Genomic DNA, 18,535 nt, shown 5'->3' with positions numbered 1-18,535 from the left:
GAATTTTCTCTGAATGGAAGCCCTTCTCTGTAAGTTTATCTTTCAGGGAGAGCGCAGAAAAGTGCAGCCATCACTTCCCTAGGAGACCGAACTGGTGTTGCTGATATTTAATGCCAGTAGGTTCAGTCATAGCTGCGAACATACCTGGCATCCTCAGATTAGCTCCGGTTGAGGGTAAGGGTAAAATAAAAGGCTTCACCCGCCTTTATATTCGTATAGGTGATGTTTATCGATTAGTTTAAATTCTCCTTGGAAAAAAGGTAGAATGAAATAATAGACTGGAACCTAGGAGCAGAAAGACAACCAAACCAACAAAGGAAAAGATTTTCTTCACTAAAAGGCCCTCCTGAGCGCAGAAGCGTTCTTACAAGACACTCCAATCACCCCAACTTGCCTTCGCAAACTCCCAACTTCTGTATTTTGCATTTTCCTCTTAAAGCAACGCAAAACAGCACACTGCGCAAGCGCCAGGGTCGAGGTGCCCTGGGAGGATTCCAGCGCAGGCGCGCGGGCCGGGAAGTGTGAGGGCTTGCGCGCGTGCTCCATGGCTCACTTCCGGCCTGCCCCTCCCTTCCCCCCTCCCCGCGAGCTACCTTCCCCCTCTCCCTTCTCCTCCCCAGTCTCTTCCCCAACTCTCCCCACCCCTCGCGCTCTCCGCCCCGCTTGCCTCCTGTCCTTCCCCGCCCGCTCCATCCGGGTCGCTGACGGCTGTCTCTGAACTGGACAGCGGTGGCTGCTGCTTTTCTCTGAGGTACCCGGTAAAGTTTCACAGGAGCTGGGGAAGAGAGCAGCGGACAGTACCGACGCCGGAGGAGCTCTGGTGTTCGCAGCCGCTGGCTGAAGGAGGAGGGTCCAGGAGCTGGAGACCTGCCTTAGCTGCCGCGATTGCCTCGCTTTCTGGGGTGGCGCCGCCCCCCGTCGCCCTGGGCTTCCCCTGCCTTGAGGGGCTGGGTGAGTCGTTGCCCCAGTGGATTCGGGGGCGTGTGACGGCGTTAGGGAGGGGGCTGGCTGGGCTGGGCGGATACAGGCCGGCCTGGCGCTGGCTGCTTTCTCAGCGCTTCCTTAGGGTGGGGGGCGGGGGACGAGGACTGTGTCGGTGCTCTCTGGCCGCGGGGCTGGAATGTCGCACCTCCCTGGGCTAGGGCCTCCCTCGGACTGAGGGCCGCCCAAGTGCGGAGCCTCGTCGGCTGGCCTCTGCGGCTGCTGCGAGCGGGAGATTGCCGTAGTTGAATGGTCGGCCCGCGGGGTTGGGTGTGTGCAGTCGATTTCGCTCTCCTGGTTCCCATGAGCTGAGGCTGAGTGCCTGTTCAGGGAATGATGGGAGTAAAGTGCTTCTCATTTCCCTACCTGTTGCTGGCGAGAGGACGCCTTTTCCATTCCTTCTGCCTTTTTTAAAGAAAAGGATGGCTAAACCTTGTGCGCTGAATTTGGAGGTATTTTTCTGTCCTCTATTCTTAAAAAAAAAAAAAAAATACGGTTAGACAATGCAGAACTCTCGGGAACCATCGAGTTCCGATGTCCCAAAAGAATGAAATCAAACTTCTCTGAATGGATAGGTCATGGAATGGACAGCTTTGGCAATTGCTAGCCCGAACGTAGGAAAGTTGGGTTTTGAAACTTCTCAGGTTCTGTGTAAGGAATGTGGGTGACAACAACGGGAATAGGCTGACTTCCTGTAATTGTGTGATTTAGTAACGCGATGTGTTTAAAAATCTGTGTGGGTTTAGATGAAGTGGGCTCTTTGATATCCGTGTCTTTTCCAGTGTACTGGAAAGTTCTACAGATTTCGCCACCAGACTATCAATGTCCCAGCCCCCATTTCTGTTCTTGAAAAATCTTCAGTGCTAGGGTTATTTGCAGTTTTCCCCCCCATTTTCAAATACTTGTCTCAGAGGTATATAGATAGATACAGATTTCCCCGGGGAAATGTTTTTCAATCAGGATTACCACTTATAATAGAAAATGTTGAATTTGGGAGACCATCTTTATACTTAAACTGCATATTTTCTTTTGTATGTGGTTATGTGCGTGGATTTAGTTTTAAATTTAAGTGATGAGGTCACAGGCGATTGTCTTAAGATTGAGGTTTGACGGGAGAGAACCATACTTTTCTGGAAGGCCTATTATTTCAGTAATTAGATCATTTAAATTCTGGGGGATTTAAGGTTTACATAATTGGTTTTATTTTGATTACAAGTAAGAACTAAAGTTGTCTGTTGATGTAGAGGTAGGTATTAAAAGGTTTTTTGAGGGAGATTGAAAGGTTTTATGTTTGTGTAACTGGCAAAATTTTTCATTGTATATATACTTGATTTTGCCGGTTTTATTTCTTGCTCAGGATAAAATTATTTAAAGTGAAGCTAAAATGAATTTCATTAAGGTACTTAATATTTTTGTTAGTCTATCACAAGGTAGCAAAAAGTCAAAACTAGTCCACATGTTTTAAATTTTGCAAAGAATCATGGAGAGTAAACCATTTTCTGCAAATGTTAATGTATGACATACTTTTAAAAATACAACTGATTGGTTTTTGAAACTGGATAATCCTTAATGTAGCATATTATAAAATAGATTCCATGTTTACTATATAGTGATTATTGTAGCCTAGCACTTTAAAGAGCAATTAAACATGTTTCCTTTGAAGTCATATTAACTTTTTTTGTATTTCCTCAGACATAGGGATACCTCCAACTTTCCAGTGTTTCAGAGGAAATTTTGTATTGAAACTGGAAGACCAAAAGAATTACAAACATGTTGTGCTGGGGAAATGCATCTTTTGGACAGCTAGGGTTAGGTGGAATTGATGAAGAAATTGTACTAGAGCCCAGAAAAAGTGACTTTTTTATAAATAAAAAGGTCCGAGATGTGGGATGTGGACTCAGACATACTGTATTTGTTCTGGATGATGGAACAGTGTACACGTGTGGATGTAATGATCTAGGACAGCTAGGTCATGAAAAATCCAGAAAGAAACCAGGTAAGTTGAAAAATTTTTTGTTTATTTCTAATAATTGTATCTTGTAAGCTTGAAATGTCAAATAATTTCTCTAGTCCTAAACCCATAATTTTTATCAAGCTTTAAAAGCAAATTAGGAGTTAAATATATCCTTTACATTTGCATGCTTTTAAGTACTTAATTATTTTGTGGTTTCTGTTTTTTTAAACTATTATTGTTGTGAACCCTTATTGTATGAAGCTTTGGTTTCAGAACTAATTATGGTGATATAAAATAGTTGAGAAAACCAGCATGCAGTGTGGGTACACTTTTTCTTTAGTATAGAATATATAGGTATAGAGCATATATAGAATGTAGGTCCTGTTTAATAAGTACTATTCAGCCACCTTGGCAGATTTCAATTGCATAATTTACTGTGTTGTTTTCTATACATCAGAGAAAAATAAATAAGATGGAAGCTTGCCTGACATACATCCTAGTTTTTCTATTGTTGTCCCTACTCTAGTATTTTAAATACATAATTTTATTTGGCTTAGTTTGAAATATGTTTTATTCCTCTAATCTCCTACTTTGAGGTAGTAGCATCAGCTATTAAAAGTTTTGTGACTATAATATGTCCTGATTTTGTAGGAGTCATATAAGCCAAATGTAAAATAATTTTTAGTGTAATGAGAATTTTGAGGAATGTGGTCACATTTCACATTTTCTTTTCCTAAATATATGTACGTATTTTAAAATAAGGTATTACCACACTTGGAATTATTGTTGTGTGAATTTTGCTCTCAATTTTGATCAGTCTCTACACTGAAAACTATGGAAAGCTTATGAAAGAAATTGAAGAAGACTCCATTATGATTACTAAAAGTTAATTCTTAAGATGGTAAATTCAGATAAGATAGACCATAGCAGTACTGATTTACAGATTCTTCTTTAACTTCAACAATAATGGCACTTAAGCATTTTCTATGGCAATTATTCTTCTTTACCACTTCATTATTTAAGTGATTGCTATTGTTAGTCTACTTTTGAGAGGTTAATGTAGGTATAAAATAGTAAGATATTAAATATTAAGGCATGTTATTCATCTTTCATGTCATCTCACCACCATGCCAAACCTCACCTTTCTAACTTGTAAATACTGTATAGTTTTCATCCTTTCTTTGTTGGTAGGGTCTTAATCTTTTTCTTTGTGGCTTAATTTGTAATTTAAGTCTTTTGGATGAATGGTAGTAATCCTTAACACAGTAGGTTTAATTATTGCAGAACTCTAAAGGTAAAGTGGCAGCTGTCTTGTATTCCGCCTCACTAAGAATATTTTCTGGAATCTTATCAGAATTTCATGTCTTAGGTTTTGAGGTTGTCATGTGTAGACATGAATGGTAATTTATTGTTATGTACTTGTTATCACTGCTTCAGAGGCAGATGTATTCTTTACCTTTTTTGTTTAGCTTGGAATGCTGCCTCAAGTTGAGATTTTCATGGTTTTGGGGCTGTTGCTTTTCTTATACTTAACATGCTCCACAGAAATAATTGAATATATTTCTGTATTGCTTTAGTAATTTCTGAGAGGTTGTAGGGCAGATAAAAAGTGCAAAGCCAGCACATAGAAATTGCCAATATAGTTACTGAAGTTTATTAAAGTTTAAAGTTTTTAAATGTTATTAAGCATCTGCTTTGTGTCCAGGGCAAGGGTAGACCCTTTGCAGTAGTAGTCTGTGTCTTTAACAGCTTTTAACTCTGTAGGTAAGATTCTGGGAAACTTAACTAGCCAGAAGAGGTTTTTTTGTGGTCATGTTGACATTGTGATGATTACATTGTGACATTTATATCACTGTATTGATTCATCTTGAAAGCATTATTTGGTAATATAAAATTGGGAGGGTGGGTTTAACCTACTTTACATTACCTATTTACGATTGCCTCATTGTCCAGGGTACATTCATGGAATATAAAAATGAAAGGCATGAACTTTGTCTTTGAAAAATTTAGAGGCTGGGCTGGGAATTAAGGCATACATAAAATGAAATAGCTGGAGAGAATTGAAAGTTGACATGATATGATATATACCTTGAAACTAGGAAATTTAATTGATGGGAAATGTCATTGTGGGATAAATTAAATATTTCTGGGAGAAAATGAAGTCTTAATTTTAATTCAACCATTGATCACATAACTAGGCAGAAAATAAATCTGGAGCTGAAGTAGTTTAGTTTTAGAGGAGAGGATCCTTATCTTGAGAAAAACTTTTTACTAGAAGTGTCCAGATTCAGTGATTCATTGATATATATCTGGGTTACAGAGGTAGGAGAAAGTAAAAGTTCAAAAGGAGGTAGTTACTCTGATAGGGACTTTTCTTTTAAGCTTAGTTTTGATTTATGGTGTTTGAGTGGAAACTATTAATGTTTTTTAACTAAAATTATTTCCCTTGGGAATAATTCTTTAATGGCTTTGAATGTACTCCTTGCCCAACTTTTTTTTTTTTTTTTAATTTGTGAGTTTGAGGACTGAATTAAAAGGTAAGGAGTTCTTATTTAATTGGTTTTAAAGTTTTTGGTAATTGAGTGAGTCTGATTGAATTTCTGGAACCACATAATAAACAAAATTCACTTTGTCAGAGCTTTAAACTGACAGAAAGAAAGCAAACAGAAAGGAGGGAGCTAGGAATTGTTTGCTTGTAGAGACTGGCTTATAAATAAGCATACTAAATATTCTGTAATATATGTGAAAGAGAAACAGGTGGCTTCATTAAGGATAAGCTATTCTTGAGAGTTATCATAACCTACCGAGGACTCAGCCTTATAGTGTAGTAAATAGATTTGACCTGTGGCCTGTTGGGAGAGGTTTCCATTCTGAAAATTTTAGGAACCACATCTGAAGGGTTCACTGATATCCTTTATTATACCAAGAGTATAGATTGTGTCCATGTTCATTTCCGTCCTCTTGTATATGTATATCCCTTGGTATCACTACTAGCTCTGATTATTTCCAGAGAAGTGAACATCTATTTCACTTTCATGTGTGTATTTTTCCTTCATAAGAATTTTTTAAAACCTTTTTTTTTTAGCTATTTGCTCTTAATTCATAGGTAACAGGTAAATATATTTGATCTTTAAAAGGCTAGACCAGTCCATCTAAATAGTTTTATTTATATTTCCTTCCAAATTCACTTCTGAAGATTTTAAGATAAAGTATAGGAAGTGTACTTTTCCTAACAAGATCATTTATTCACTGTATATTCAATCATAGGTATTATTTGGTAACCATGGTCCTAATGTTTTGCACATCTATTTTCATTTGTTTCATGTTAGAAACAGTACTATATATTACGATCATAAATTTGTAAATAATGTGATATAGTTTTTTTAAAAAATTACTGTTTTGGTAGCTTTTCGTGGTTTACAGAGTTCTTTTAGTTAGATTATCTCATTTAATCCTCATAATGATCTTGTATGGTATCTAGGGCAGGTGTTATGGTCCTCATTTGTAAAATAAAGTAACTAAAGTAAAGTGAGATTAAGAGACTAACGAGTAGTAGGCTAGCAAATGTTAAGGGACCATGCTAAATCATGTGGTTTTACCTTTATCCCACAAAGGTTTTCCCTGCCGTATTTAGAAGATAAAAGAATATTAACCTGGGAGGAAACTAGTTTCCATCAGTATTTTAATGTAATTCTGAGAGTTAAAAAAAAAACAAAAAAACAAAAAAAAAAAAACCTTAAAAATTTTCTCTTTTATAGGTTGTACAATGAAGATACCATGTTTTATTATCTCCTCCCTTCCCATATATAAATTCAGAAATAAGCCATTTTAGGCACTGTATAAGAAGGTTGAGAGTTCTGTTTTCAAGATACAATATTGTGCCAACACAAACTAAAAATTCACATATATGTATTTTTTTCTGAACTGAAGACTAACTTGATTAGCAAAGTCAGCAACAGATAAAGTTTTGAATAGTATGATAAAATATGTTGTAGCCTATGCTCAACTCTTCTACAGAAGATGTAAAAATCATGAGCATTGATTCTGTTTATTGTATCTCAAAATGGTGATTTCTGCTGTTGAGTCAGTCCAGTGAAAGCATTTTGGTCACATAGCAGTAATTACTTGCTTGCCCTTTTGCTTCTTCATTTTTCTGACTTGCTCTTTCTGTTCATAAAACATAAATCTATAAGTGAACTACTTAAAATATAGTTGAAATTTTAAAAGTAACATACGAAAATGTATAAATATGTGAAATAAAATTATTCACTTAAGAGCAGATTATAAATACCAAATTATCCCACATATTATTGAACAAAGCATATAATACCAGAGAAGCTTATTATGTTTTATAACTCCTACTTTTCATGATACCTTCTAAGGATGAGAAAGATGTGGATGATTTGAAGACTTGAAAAAAAGTAATTACTTGGGTCAGGAATGGAGGCTTGCTTTGGACACTTTACTTTGAGGAAGGTTAGTGCCCAAGAACACAGTGTCAAGGGTAGGGAAAAAAAAATCATAATGCAAACAGATGACTACTGTTAGAGAGATGTATAATAATACTTTACTTTGTGTAGGACCCTACATCTGAGGAATATCAAGAGCATTACACAATAACTCATGGTTCCTTTCAAAATGCTTGTGACACAATTTGCAAGAATTATCCTCATCTTAGGGGATAAATTTACGGAGAAATGGCAGCACAAGTTGGTAAGTAACTTGTCAAAACAGCAGGTGACTGGTGAACATCTATAAATTGAATCTGAAAAATTAAGTCTACCAGTCTCCTACCTTATTCACTAAATTGTTCTTATGTTTAGAATTATTTACAATAATATCTTCTATTTGAGGCAGATCAAATACTAATTTGTTTCTTTGCCATTTTATTTGATGGCCTTTTGAAATAAATCATTATTTTACCAAGATGCTTGCATTGTGATACCACTTTGGTACTTCATTATAACCTTGTGTGGTATGAATAATAATATTTGAACAAACTACTGTGGTAACCCAGTCTTTTCTCTTTCTTCTTTTATATATCTCATTCTATATCCCTTTGTTGTCTAATGCTATGCTATCCAAGATCCATAGTAACTGCCAGGTGGGATTGATTTGGTGTCAACATTGGAACTTGGATTAGTTATATATTGTATTAAGTTTGCCATGTATCTCTAAGTAGGATGCATTGGTTTGGTGAATGCTTTATAAAACCTTTAACCCTGGAGAAAGCAATAATAGAAGTAGATGCCTAATCTGAGCAGTCTAACAAATAGAGGCGTCTTTAAAGGATTTAGAAATGATTTTTTTTTTTCTTTGTTTTTGGTATGCTGGTGTTTTTACTTGATTGGGAGTGAACCATTTACTTTCCTTGAAAAAACAGGAGTATTGTAGATTTCAGTTTCGTGGTTTGGGCAGGAATCCTTGTAGCAGGTGAAAGCTTAAGTGGTCTAGTTTCCATCATCTCTTTAGTAAGTATTCTTAGGGTTCTGTGTTCCCAGTGTCATAAAAATTAAAGCTCATTTCTCACAGATACATATGTATATTTATAATTGCTTTGAAGAAATAAATCTCACTTCATAGATACTTATAAGTGTCTTCCTAGGCTAGAAAGCGTATCAAGTACCTGGGTATGTATCATACCCAAATTAAAGAATAATCTTTAATCAGGTAACTATTAAAGAAAATCTAATGAGGAACATGTATTCATATGTTGTTAAGGGCTTTTTTGTGGTAGGATTGTGTTAGTAGAAAAGTGGGAAATGTTAGTGAAGAAACCATATTGAAGAGCCCAAGATTTATCTCCTTTTAGCTTCTGTGGGTTCTTTTCATGCTGATGGAATTAAGACAATAATTATTTATTAAGATACATAATCATCTTAATGAATTGTGATAGTTACTTTACATGGAAGAAAAACCTATGCTGTATATAAATGTATTCAATTGGAGTTATTGTTATTAAAAAGGGAATTTTCGGGGCACCTGGGTGACTCAGTTGGTTAAGTGTCTGACTCTCAATTTCAGCTCAGGTCCGTGATCTCATGGGCGTGAATTCAAGCCCCTTATCGGTTCCACGCTATGCATGGAGCCTGCTTAAGATTCATATTCGTTCTCTCTCTCTCTCCCTCTGCCCCTCCCCCTCCTTTCCCGTCCCTCTCCCTCCCCCTCTCCCTCCCTCTCTCCCTCCCTCTCTCCCTCCCCCTCTCCCTCCCCTTCTGCCCTCTGCCCCTCTCCAGCTCATTCTCTCTCAATGTTTGGGAAGTTTCTTGAATATTGGTGGCTCAGTCTTTAAACCATAATATTTAATTTGGATGTAATTATTCTTTTTTCTTCAGTTCTAGGATGGCAGAAATTTAGTTTAGCTTTTCTTCACCTTAAAGAAAATGTTCTAGGGTTCTTTAATAATGTGTTTTTCACATTATTTTGAAAGATCCTAATTATTTCTTTATTAATATTTAAGCTTAGTTACATTTTATTCCTTTGCTAGGTGTCCTCCTATTCTGAAATAACACATTTTTAGTGTATAGTTTTTTCTAATTATAAAAGTATTTCATATTCTTGGTAGAGAATTTGAAACATACAGGAAAGTAAAAATCAACTATAATACCATCATGCATAGATAAATACTATGGTCATTTAACACTTTTGCTATACTCATGTTTGTGATTGCAGACTGGAAGTATGTTCTTATATCTCAATTTTTTTCAGTAACAATTGAATAATAAGTATTTCCCCATGTTTCACAATATTGTTTAGGGGTATTGTTAATGATAATTTAATACTTCATCATTTAAATATAGCAAAATTTGTGTTCTCCTATTTTTCGGAGATACATAATATATATGATATATATATATAATATAATATATATGCATAATATATATATCAGTTTAGTCTTTATTTGCATCTCTGTTAATTTCTTTAGGAAAAAGAACATCTTTAATTTTAGCAAATCTAGAATAAAACAACCAATTTATTTTTAAAAATTTAAGTAAGCTTAGTTGTGCCTCACCCTACAAAATTGATAAGCTTAGAAGATATTTGTTAATGAAAGTTTTAAAAATGTATTCATTTGACAAGCTTTTGAATGTAACTGATGAATATTATTTAAAGATCTAGAAAGGAAGATAAAACAAGCGCAGAAATAAGTAGAAATGCATCTAATGTGCTAAGTGTTATAAAAGGCATAAACAGAACACTGTGTACAGAGGAATAGTGTAGCCATTTGGAATGGAATGGATTGTAGGTGACTTTTTATAGGGAAGATAGCATATGACCTGGAAGGATATAAGTATTTAAAGGAGGAAAGAATGAAGAGACTTTATAGGTAGCTTAGCTCAAATGGAAATGGAAATAGACAAATGGGAGACCTATTAAGGGAATTGTAGTCCAGTTAACTAAAATGTCTGAGAATAGAGAGCAAGAAAGTTAGAAGGTAAAATTGAGGTCAGGTTATAGAATTAATCAAGTTAGGGTTTTAATTGGGTGTATATTCACTGATCGTTTGTAATGGGAATTATCAGGTTTTTATAAAGGAGGGGAGAGAATTTGGAGGTAAAGTAATCAGTTAGGCTATAATGGTGCCCCTTTAAAACAACAAGGGAGAGGTGCTTGAGTGGCTCAGTGGGTTAAGTGTCCAACTTCAGCTCAGGTCTTGATCTCACAGTTCCTTGTGTTTGAGCCCTGTTTTGGGCTTTCTGCTGTCAGCACAGAGCCTGCTCCCGATCCTCTGTCCTCTTCTCTCTCTCTGCCCCTTTTCTTTTTTTTTTTTTTTTTTTTTTAATTTTTTTTTCAACGTTTTAAATTTATTTTTGGGACAGAGAGAGACAGAGCATGAACCGGGGAGGGGCAGAGAGAGAGGGAGACACAGAATCGGAAACAGGCTCCAGGCTCCGAGCCATCAGCCCAGAGCCTGACGCGGGGCTCGAACTCACGGACCGCGAGATCGTGACCTGGCTGAAGTCGGACGCTTAACCGACTGCGCCACCCAGGCGCCCCTCTCTGCCCCTTTTCTGCTTGAGTGCTCTCTCTCTCAAAAATAAATAAACATTAGGAAAAAAGCAGCAAGGGAGCAGTTAGATCAAGGAGAAATTAGGGAAGCGGAAAGAATGGATAGGCTGTGGTAACCAAATAGAAGTGAACAGTAAGGGTAAAGAGCAGAGCCAGGTGTGATCCTAGGTTGAATCAGTAATTAATATAAATAGGGAATCCAGGAAGGGGAGGAATGTTAATTGTTTTGTTTCAGCAGCGGAGAAAATATTTGGTGAAGTGAATTTTGTTTTGAATTTGGTAACCGTATTCAGTGATAAGTGAGAAATTCAGTATTACAAGTGGGGAGAAAGATCAATGCTAAAGGAATGAGATGTTTTATTTCCTCTTCAAAGTAGGCTAACATTCCAACTATATATTTCTCGCTGATTCCAGCCTATCAAGTAATTAACAGTCTGTGAACAATAATTTTGTCTTTTTGGGAGACTGAAGTACCTGGTGATGTAACACCTTTGTAAAATTAAACTTTTTATTGCCAGGGACCATTTGAATTTTATTAATTGGTTAATTTACTTATTTTTGCTTAACTGACACAAACCTATTAATTATGCCTGACTTTATGACTTCCTTCCAGGTTTTACTGGAAACAAAGTTTTTGAAATCACAAGATGAAATCACATAGAAGTTGCTTTTGATTCCACTAATTGATGAAATAATTGTGACTATAAATTGTAAATGTGCTGGCATTTAGGCAAGAGTCCCTAAGAAATGTGTCCTCTGAGATGATGCTGTTTGTTGCTTCTGTGAAAGGGAAATGGGAATGGGACAGGAACAGTCTAAGGCTAAAAGAGAAGCAGAATTAGGAGCATCTGAAAACAATTGGAGCAAAGTTTAGCTGCTTTACCTGTGAGTTATTTGAAGGCTTTGTTTTGTTTTGTTTTGTTTTGTTTTAGAATGGCAGGACGAAACTCAAGTAGAGCTTAGATTGCTTCCCATAATTGGTCCCAAGTATTTATCACTTAGCAAATGTATACTTTGTGATTTCTGATTCAGGGATTGCTTACCTATAGATTGCATAAGTAGGCTTTCTAACAGAAATGGACTTCATGGACCTACACTTATCTTCTGGAAGTAATTAGGTAAAAGCCTGACAGGTTGGTGTTACCTCTGTCTGAACATAGGTCTATTTCTGCACTGAGTTGAGGAATTGAGTAAGTCTCTGCAACTGGAAATGTGGAGGGAAGGGAATACTTTAGAAGTTGGTATGATAATGTAAAGGGAGAAGAAAGATACAAACCTCATTACTGGAGAGAAATTTAATGAGAAGTATTATTTGGAATATATTTAGATATGGAATATTGATGTTTAAAAATAATAACGGTAACTACCATTATGTGCCAGGCACTGTGTTACATCCTTTATATGTTATCCCAGAATCCTAAAACCACCCTGCCAGGTAAATATTAGCACAGTCTTGCTGTTGAGGGTAAATAAAACTTTAAGACGCTAAATAACTTGTCCAAAGTCAAAATTAAAATGCAATGAAAATAAGAACCAATTAGATGCCAATAATGGAAGAAAAGACACCATTTATAATAGCAAGAGAAAGATAAAATGACCCAGGAATAACCTAAGAAATGTGCAAGACTACTGAAGAAGACCTCAAAGCATTTCTAAGGGATGCAAAAATTTTAAGCAAATGGAAACCACATTTGTAGGTAGGAATATTCAACCTAAGCAAATCTGTCAGTTTTCTCTAAAATTAGTCAATTTAAGGTGATCGTAATAAAAATACCAAGTGTTTTTTGTTGGGGGGGGGAGGGAGGAGAGCTAAATAAATGGATTCTCTTGGTCTTATGGAAAAAATAAAGCAGCTCAGGAAAACTGAAAAATAAGAACAGAAATATGTAACTAGATAATAACATTTTATTTTTAAAGTCTTAATAGTTAAAACTGCCTCACAAGTACGTATCAAACCACGAAAACAATATAAAGCCCAGACATAGACCCAAATCACCTCAAATCAAATGGGGAAAAAATTCAAGTGGGACTATTCAGTAAATAATCTTGGAATAAGTAGGAACATCATCTAGGGAACAAAAAAAATTGGATTACTGCCTCATGCCATGTATATATTTGGGTAAATTCCAAATGAATCAGGTTAAATGTAAAGACTGTGATGATAAATGTGCTCAAAGAAAACATGGACAATTTTGTTTATTATTTTGGAGTAAGGAAAGCCTTTCTGACTGAACTGTGAAGATGTATAGAAAAGTAAACTACATGAAAAAAATTTTGTTAGGTAGAAATCACTGTGTAAACAAGTTAAAAGATGAATGGGAAAATATTTACAACTCATTACAATAAAAAATGCTAATTTCCCAGATATGAAACAGTCCTAGAAATTGATAAGATGAAAACAATCCAGTAGCAACATTGTCACAGGATATGAACAGGCAGTTTACAAAAAGGGAAACATTTTACAAATGACTCTTAAATGAATACTCTTCAATCTCATTCACATTAAGAGAAATGCAGAATACTACACTGAGGTACCATTTTTTTTTACATATCAGGTTAGCAAAAATCCTTAACTTTGATAATATAGTAGACCCTCCAGCCCACATCCAGGGTTTCACTTTCTGAGATTTCAGTAACCCACGGTCATCTGCAGGTCCAGAAGCAGATGTTCCTCCTGATGTCAGAAGGTCAGTAGTAGCCTAATGTTATGTGCCTACATCATCCACCTCATTTCATTTCATCGATAGGCATTTTATCATCTCACATCTTCACAGAAGGGTGAGTACATTGCAATTAAGATGTTTTGAAAGAGGGAGAGACCACATAACTTTTATTGCAGTATGTTATAATTGTTCTGTTTTATTATTAATCTCTTACTGTGTCTAATTTATAACTTAAACATTATCCTAAGTATCTATAGGAAAAAACGGTATATTCAGGGTTTAGTACTATCCATGGTTTCAAAATGGCATCCATTGGGTCTCAGAATATATCCCCCGTGAATAAGGATGGGGGGCATGCTATATACTCTGTATGGTGAGGCTGTCAGTAAACAAGTGTTCATAGGTTGTTGGTATAAACTGATAAGCATTATGAGGGTATTTTGCTAGTATGTGTTAGAATTGCAAATGCACATACTTTTTCTCCAAGAAGTGCAAGAATATAACTTGTGCTCTGATAACTCCATTTGTGCCTGTACAAAATGACACATTGACATATTACTGAAACATTGTTAATAATAGAAAAAGATTAGAAACAGTCTCCGGACTGTCTTTTGGGAACTGGTAAAATAAATTGTTCAATCAATGTGTTGTAATACTGTGTAGTTGTGAAAAGAGTAAAGGAATTTTCTGTGTACTAATATGTAAAGATTTCTAAAATACATTAAGTAAAAAGAGCAAGGTATAGCACATTGTATAGAAAGCTATATTTTAGATAAAATGTGAAAAAATGTACATTTGTATTTGCATATGGATACATTAAAATAAACCCTGGAAGAATACATATATCTAATAACAGTGGTTACCTTGGTGCAGAGGTAAGATAAGGGCTGAGAAGTAGGTTGGTGGAGGACATGGATGGTAGACCTAGATTTCTACTGCATACCCCCCTTTTTTTTTAACAATGTAAATCTATATTATTTTTTAATTCATTTTTTAAAGGGTAGGCTCTGGAATTAGAGTGCTTAGATACAAATTCTGAATTCTGACTCTTATTTCTTAGCTATGTTATCTTGCACATATTGCTTAGCCTTTCTGCACCTAAGTATTCTTTTCTGTTAGGATAATCATATCAAATTCCTAGGATGGTTGTAAGGATTAAGTGAGATAACACATAAAAGTGAAAAGAACAATGCCTGGCATGTCATGAGTGTTCTAAATGTTTCTTAAAAGAGAAATACCCTTAATATTAGAGTGGGAATTTAACTTTAGGTCTGCCTTACACTGAAGTGGGTTATATGCTATTTCCATATTTGCCTTTACGTAGGCAATACATATCTTTCCATTTGTAACAAAACTTCAGGCATTTATTCGACAATTGTGCCTTCCAGCTAATGTCCCAGACATTGCATCAAGCATGAAAATACTTCTTTACGTTTAGTGTTCTATTACCTTGTTGGGGCTCATATTTAAAAATTAGGCCAAAATTTCAAAAAAAATGTTATGTTTGTGATACTTACAGGTAATGCTATATTAGAGCACAATATAAAATGAATTGGATTCCTTTACCATCAGACTTAAAGATGTAATGATACAGAAAAATAAAAGAATTATAGATGCTTTTTTTGTTCCTGTAAGAAGTACGTAAATGGTAGAGGTTAGATTTATCATTTATTTTCAAAAGTTAATTCAGTGATGAATAATTAGAAGATGTCTTAGTCCAGTCAGATCACTGCCATAAAATTAGTATATTGTGAGGGGCTTAATAAATAACATGTATATTTCTCATGGTTCTTTAGGCTAGTCATTCTAAGATTAAGGTGCTAGCAGATTTGGTGTCTGGGAAGGACTTGCTTCTTGGTTCATAAATGGTCATTTTCTCACTGCCTTCAAATGGCAGAATGGGTGAGGGAGCTCTCTGGGAAAGGGCACTAATCTCATTCATGAGGGCACCATGACTGCAAGACAGAGAAAATCAAGGAAGACAAATATACATATTTCTGAAATTATAAAACTTATGTGGAGAAAAGAGGAACATTTAAATGGAAACAGTTGTACTGTAAGTTATCCATCTCCATCTCTCCAAAACAAACTACAAAAACAACTCTTCTTTATTAATGTTTCTTGAATTCACTTAGGTTCAAACCTTAGATTCATCTTAGGGTCTGCTTCCTAGTCTGGAACACCAACATTGACTCAGTTGCCAAATCTTACTGATTGATATTTTAGTAACTCTCTGTCTTGTCTGTCTGTCTGTCTGCCTTTCTTTGTTTCTTTTTTCTTTTTCTTTTTTCTTTTTTTTTTTTTTTTGCAAAAGGCTATTTGACCTTGAGCTAGTTATTTTAAACTCTCAGACCCTTAGCTTCCTCCTATCTCAAGCTAAAATTCTTTTTTTTTTTTTTTCCTAGTTAGACCATTACTATCTGTGCAAAAACAATGGCAATAGCTTTTCTGCTGATATCCCTGCTCCGGTCTATCCTTTTTGGTAATTCCAGGTTATTCTTTCTATGGCATATTTCCATTTCTGTCTCTTGAATATTGCTCAGCTGAAGGACATTCCTGTATCATTGTGGTCACTCTTGTAAGAACTCAGATCAAATATTTTGTGCAGTGTCAAGTACAGTTATGTGGCATTCAGTAAATTAAGTTGTATTATTGTCTTCCTGTTATATTGAATTATTTGGATAAAAATCTTCTATACCATGTCAGTTCTTAAAGGGTAGAAACCTTTAACACTTTAGCTTTAGTACTATAGTGACAACACTATGGTACACACAGAAGAAACCCAGGGAGGGGGTTGTTGAATGAACACATGATCATTGTATTTTATTGGATGTACCATAGGAAGAGAAAATTGTAGGTTCTTTGAATAAGCTTGATGGCCATCAGCTGTGTTCTAACCAAAATTAGAAAACTTAAAATTGTAAGAATATACATGTTTCATATGATATGGTAAAGTGTGGCCATAAGAGGAAACAAGAATGAGGGTTGGAAGAAGTTTATCGTATTCAGGTCCCAGAGAGAGAGGATCAGATGCCACAAAGCCATAGGGGAGAACACTAGGGTAGTCAGGAAGCAGAAGACAAGAGCATAGGGACATCTTAGTTCGTGGCTTTTATTGGGGTTTTCTTGGGAAAGGCAAGACTGGGCAGAATAACAGTTTGGATTGGCTAGTTAGGTTAATTCCTCCAGGCTTTGGGCTAAAAGGGTTGGTTCTTAGTTTCCTCGTCCCTGGCCCTGGGGTGATTTAGGGTGAGGGAGGTACTGGCTTGGTGTGTGAGAGTTAGATAAGGAGATAGTTGGTAGTATAAACTCTGGACTGGTTGGTTTGCATATGAACAGTGTGCTGGTAGGCAAAGTTGTTATCTTTAGGAATTAGTTAGTATATGTGCTGCCGAAGCGAGCACTTTTAGGAATTAGTTAGTCCTGGGAATGGCCATCTCTTCTGGGGTCTGTAAGTCTCTTGCTCCCCAAATGTCAGTGTTAAGAATGCAGAAATCAAGAAAATATAGTTAATGTAATTGGCCCTGTGATGAATAGGTGCCATCTATACCAATGAAGACTCTAAGAAAACACAGAATAAAAACTCTGGTAATATATTGAGGGTTCATTCTTGCTTGTCTTAAAAAGAAAGTTAAAGCAACTGTTTGATATTTATGTTGGGGACTTTACATTTCAACTTCTTTTCTCTTCAAAGCAATTAATTGCAGTGGTTTCCAGACATCCAGAAAGGACTTTTCTAAAGAAAAATGTTGGAAAGCCATAAGTATTCACAAAATTTTAAGTAATTTTGAAAATAAATTATTAAAACATTAATACCTTGTTATTTAAATGTTAAAAGCACAATAGTTCAATAAATAGGGAAATGTTTATATTTAGTGCCTTTATCTGTGAAGTAGGGATGATGGTACACACCTGCCTCATGGTGTTATGAGGATTAAATGAGATTACATATTTAACATAGTGCCAGGCACATAAGCTCTTTATGTATGTTAACTGTACACCTGTAGGTAGTAGAATGCATGAAAGAGTTATGAACTTGTAAACATATCCATCATAAAGAATTTTGTAATCTAATTAGTTATAACTCTAATTTTATGATATTTTTTATTGTGGGCTGTCAACTGAGACATGTAAATTACTTTATGTTAACTTTAGATTTTATCTGGGAACTCATTAAAATGTTTTGGTGACTATAGGTTGTATCATTCCAAATTCCTATTGGTAGTAATTTTAGAGAATAAACATTTTCATTTAACTTTCAGTTTCAGTTTTTATTTAGTTTAGACATTTAGTTTTATTTCTTTAATTCTTCATCTGTTTTATATTTTATTGTTATGTGCATTATATTGCAAATCCTTTACAAAGTGTCAATAAACAATAATTTCACTTTAAGAAGAGAGAAGTATATGCCTTGAGTGAAGTAGCCTTGTGGTTATTATTTCTGTAACAAAATTAGTAATGATTACGTAAAAAGAAAAAAAAACCACTATAAATTATTTATTGGTGCTGTGCACTAATCCCAAGTGATTAATGTCCTAATCTTTAAAAAGTCAAGATCATAGGGGCACCTGGGTGGCTCAGTTGGTTAAGTGTCTGACTTTGGCCCAGGTCATCAGCTCACAGTTCGTGGATTCAAGCCCCACATCAGGCTCTCAATGCTGACAGCTCACAGCCTAGAGCCTTCTTCGGATTCTATGTCTCACTTTCTCTCTGCTCACCTGTGCTCTCTTAAAAATAAATAAACATTTAAAAAAAATTAAAAATCAAAATCATGAAATGCATCAACTACATGTATAGTTATTTAAATAATAAGAGAAGTAAAAGCTACTTGTAGATAACTAGTATTGACAATTTAGTATTTATTTTTTCAGTATTTTCTCTGTATATACATTGGGGCTGTGTGTGATATATTTTTAAATAAGAATGA

At 35.5% G+C, this 18,535-nt stretch overlaps 1 protein-coding gene across 12 annotated transcripts in view; it reads left to right on the top strand.

Annotated features, from left to right (window-relative positions):
- The first annotated feature begins 590 nt into the window (after positions 1-590).
- HERC4 (HECT and RLD domain containing E3 ubiquitin protein ligase 4) overlaps positions 591-18,535 on the top strand; it is a 135,181-nt gene continuing 117,236 nt past the window's right edge. For 6 of the 12 annotated variants that reach the window (XM_058696480.1, XM_058696479.1, XM_058696481.1 and 3 more), the window contains exons 1-2: positions 592-951; positions 2,674-2,977. In XM_058696480.1, the coding sequence (XP_058552463.1) occupies positions 2,752-2,977 (226 nt within the window). In that variant the 5' untranslated portion in view covers positions 592-951; positions 2,674-2,751. Of the gene's footprint in view, positions 952-1,103; positions 1,434-2,673; positions 2,978-6,996; positions 7,412-7,515; positions 7,649-18,535 lie in introns of those variants that run through there. The other 6 variants (XM_058696484.1, XM_058696482.1, XM_058696483.1 and 3 more) reach the window with 5 other exon arrangements.

Source organism: Neofelis nebulosa, chromosome 13, assembly GCF_028018385.1.
Source record: "Neofelis nebulosa isolate mNeoNeb1 chromosome 13, mNeoNeb1.pri, whole genome shotgun sequence".
NCBI lineage: Eukaryota > Metazoa > Chordata > Mammalia > Carnivora > Felidae > Neofelis > Neofelis nebulosa.
The sequence above is the reverse complement of the archived record's forward strand: the minus strand, read 5'-3'. Positions and strand labels throughout refer to the sequence as shown.